Raw genomic sequence first — 4,184 nt, 5'->3', positions numbered from 1 at the left:
TTGAATTTGCACAAGCCATGGGTCCACAATACTATCTCAAAAACAGTGTCAATTCGTTCACGCAGGTACTGTAAATTATTCGCGAGGAAAATATGTCATACTGGAAATAATCATTTGACCTATTTATATACATACCGTACTTGCTATTCTTTTACAGACACTGATTACACATTTATTGATAATAATAAAATGATAGGTCAGCTACAATATAAATTTTAAAAAAGAACAATATAGATTAGAGGGCACTCGGAGAGTACATACTTCCACCCACATCATAATTCTTCTCAGTATAAATTTCCCACGCATATTGTGCCCAATCCCCATTTGAATAATACATCGCCACCTTTCCCCACTCATTCAACGCCGTGCGGAGCACGGGTATGTGATAGTTATATACGGTAAATTATCAAAGAAAGGCAGATACAGCGTGCGAATAAAGGACATATATTAAAAATAATAAAAATTGCTGCTGTGTTGTGTTTGCTGTGTACAGTACAGTATTCTTTTTCTAATTTCAGCAGAGATAAAGTTATATTTATCAAGCAATACATTTTGTCTTTCTCTATTTTATTAGAAATTTTTAAGAAGGACAACATTCCACTTAAGTTCAGATATAATAGCTTTAGCCATTATATTATATAATACATAAATCTTGTTCACAAATTTATAATTTTGCTATGTTATTTTAATACTAAAATCTATAATTTGACAAATTTCCACTCCACTTCGTATACACCAACAGACTCCTGTGGATTCTCATCATAGTCTACCCATTCCTGAAATAACAATACAAATACAATATTGATAGTATTATTTGCCTAATATAAACCATAGTAACATATATAAGAACGTGTATATATTAATACTCGTTATCAAATTTGAAATCTATTTCCATATTTGAAAATTCCATTACCTTTTCCGTCAAGTCCACTTGGAAAGTAGATGATGATTCAACACCAGAACAAACAAACCCAACCTAAACAAAATATAGGAGCTGTATTAAGTGATTAATGAAGATTGCATACTGTATAATGATTTTGATTTCATTTCATTGCATTTATTTTATTGGTACAAAATGGCCCTAGGGTTCCGTCAACAACAGTGCGCCATAACACCACAAGTGGTGCCGACAACCCCTGTAACATACGACAGATTGCATTAGATCTTCCATCACTCAATCTGTTAAATGCATCCTCTGAACACTGTCCAATTAAACGGTAACATGCACCCTCCCTCCCAACTCAGCAAATTTCTGGAGCCACCCCTGTCCCCAGATCTACCAACACTGTTTCAAAGGTATTGGATTGGATTGAATTTATTTGGTGTAAACACCAAGGATAGCCCACAAAAGTCTAGAAGAAGACTTATTTCCAGTGGAGTCCTTCTAGTGGTGATTTGACAGTACACCGGGATACAATCCCCTATTCTTTTCCAAAGAGTGTACTGCGTTCTTTAACGTGCACATGGGTCATAAATGCACATGGGACCAACGGCTTAAACGTCTCATCCGAAAGACGGTGCGCTATTGTAACTTATACATCAGCCCTCCAGCTGAAACACAAGGAGAGGCAGCGATGGGAATTGAAACGGGGACCTAGAGATCTCCACGGTTCAGCGCACACACAGTGGCTACCACCAGATTAGCCGACTGAGCTGCTCTCTAAAGCTTTGTCTACACGATCAAATTTCATCATAAAATTTGATGGAACATAGAGTTGAACATGTTCAACTTTTTTTTATACAATTTGTATGTGATATGACGTCATCGTACTATATATGGGCACATCACATTTTTTTGTCACATAAAATTTGATAGTGTAGACAAAGCTTTATATATACAGCAATAACTTTAATGCACAGTAGTAACTTTACTGTAAAATATGCACAAAGGCTTAAACATCTCATCCGAAAGACAGTGCTCTATTGTAACTTGCATTTCAGCCCTCCAGCTGAAACACAAGGAGAGGCAGCGATGGGAATTGAAACGGGGACCTAAAGATCTCCACGGTTCAGCGCACACACAGTGGCTACCACCAGATTAGCCGACTGAGCTAAGTTGCTCTCTAAAGCTTTGTCTACACTATCAAATTTCATCATAAAATTCGATGGAACATAGAGTTGAACACGTTCAACTTTTTTGATACAATTTGTATGTGATATGACGTCTCGCACCCATATATGGGCACATCACATTTTTTTGTCACATAAAATTTGATAGTGTAGACAAAGCTTTATTTATACAGCAGTAACTTTAAGGCACAGTAGTAACTTTACTGTAAAATATGCACAAAGGCTTAAACGTCTCATCCGAAAGACGGTGCTCTATTGTAACTTGCATTTCAGCCCTCCAGCTGAAACACAAAGAGAGCAGCAATGAAAACCAGGGATCTGGAGATCTCCACGGTTCAGTGCACACACAGTAGGCACGTTCACTTAAGTTTTTGTGATAAAGTTATTATAATCTATTTATCACTATAACTATTGCATGTTAAAGAAAACTGTTCATATAGAAACCATCATCATGATCTATTTATGCTAATGCATGCAGTGTTGCATGAAAACTACCAAAAGCACACACAAGGAGGTTGGGACCTGTTTAATAAATTGAAGGCTGATTGGTTGAATTTGATCTCATGAATTAATTTATCATGTTAACCAAGGTTAATCATGATGCATTAACATGCTCCACTAGATCACAATAAGGTGATTAAGCTGAGCAGTTTTTTTATTCTGGTAGGCTGACATAAAATTACTGGCTTGATCATATCAACTGGATCATGATAAACACTGAATGTGAACCTAGCTATGATGTTCTTACCCTGGGTGAGAAATCAACAGGTTCCATTCCTCGGCACTCAAACCCTACAATTGTTTTCATCTGGTTGTTATCCTCAATGTCATAGGATTTTATTGTGTCTTTCAAAATATCTACAGAAACATATGTCATTTATTAAAATTCAAAGATGTCTCTCATACATAATTTAAAGTCAAATGAAATCCTAAAAGAAAAAAAAATAATACAAAACTTGCCTACCCATTATTAAGATATCTAAATTACAAAAAAAAAATTTAAAGCGTTCGTCTGACTACTGTAGTTATCAATCACCAAATTATTGTAATTCATTACAGGATTTTTACTTTCCTTTAAACATCATTTCACATTCAATATTTTTCCTTTGTAATATCCACCTTTAAATTTACAAGCTTTATTCATTAAGGATTAATTAGTTCCCTTTTCTATTTCATATAACATAACAATAGCAAACGATAATAAAGAAATAGCATTTTCTTTAAAATCCTAAAACTTATATTTATTGTTTTCATATCCTTATCTCCATCTCGCAGATAAATTTGAAATGCAGGAGATGTTACACAAAGAAAAATATGCAATATCATAAAAAAAAAAAACAACTCTAAAAATACATAGCTGAAGAATAAAAAGTGGAATATAAAAGATTTGAAGTCAAATTTAATAGCTACCCATATGATTTAAATGTGTTCTCAATAATGCATTGAAATCATATTTTAAAATTGAAATCAGAATAAAAAAGATATGCAAGAAATGAGTTTTTTTCACATGCTATATTTCATATTAATCACTTACACTTCTTTTTTTTTCTACCCTTAAACTTCAAATTTTTCATGTTAGTAATTTGTAACAAATTTCTTATTGATGTTTTTTAATCTGGCAACATATTTCTTTTCGTTTGTAAATAAAGTTTCAGAAACAATTTATCATAACTATTTGTATTTCTATTTCTTACCTATTGAATTTTCTCTGCTACATAATTTGCATTTTGAAACCAAACTTGCTGAACCACGACCTCCTTTCAAGGGATGACTTTTCTGAAATAGTTTAAAAGACATCAATTAATCTTTATAGATAATATTGTAAATTAATAATCTAGGAATTACAATGATTACCATAATTATAATAAAAAGTTTTTTCAAATTCAAATTGATATTAAATATTAAATAAATAACTATTTAAAAAAATTATTATTAAGTAAGCAATAAAAAAAGCTTTTAAAACCCAATGACGAAACAGGAGGTAGCTAAAGAGGCGCTCACTCCACCAGCACCAGCCAAAAAGATGTCTAAAACTAAAAAAAACAGGGGAAAGAGCTCCTGGAACGCCCCAAAACCCTTCCTCATTTTTAAATTTATTTTTTGTACATTCTGAA

General features: G+C 33.1%; 1 protein-coding gene across 1 annotated transcript; it reads right to left on the bottom strand.

Annotated features, from left to right (window-relative positions):
- Window positions 1-546: 546 nt before the first annotated feature.
- LOC117103445 (CXXC motif containing zinc binding protein-like) lies at window positions 547-3,846 on the bottom strand (the record flags this gene model as incomplete). Its single annotated transcript, XM_033244006.1, has 4 exons — window positions 547-776; window positions 914-976; window positions 2,819-2,928; window positions 3,765-3,846. Coding segments are annotated over 4 exons (333 nt in total), but the record flags the coding sequence as incomplete, so codon positions are not given.
- Window positions 3,847-4,184: the final 338 nt, after the last annotated feature.

The sequence above is a fragment of the Anneissia japonica genome, unplaced genomic scaffold (assembly GCF_011630105.1).
Source record: "Anneissia japonica isolate Jap-2015-1 unplaced genomic scaffold, ASM1163010v1 scaffold1272_len640109_cov177, whole genome shotgun sequence".
NCBI lineage: Eukaryota > Metazoa > Echinodermata > Crinoidea > Comatulida > Comatulidae > Anneissia > Anneissia japonica.
Note: the sequence above shows the minus strand (reverse complement) of the source record. Positions and strands in the feature narration are given on the sequence as shown.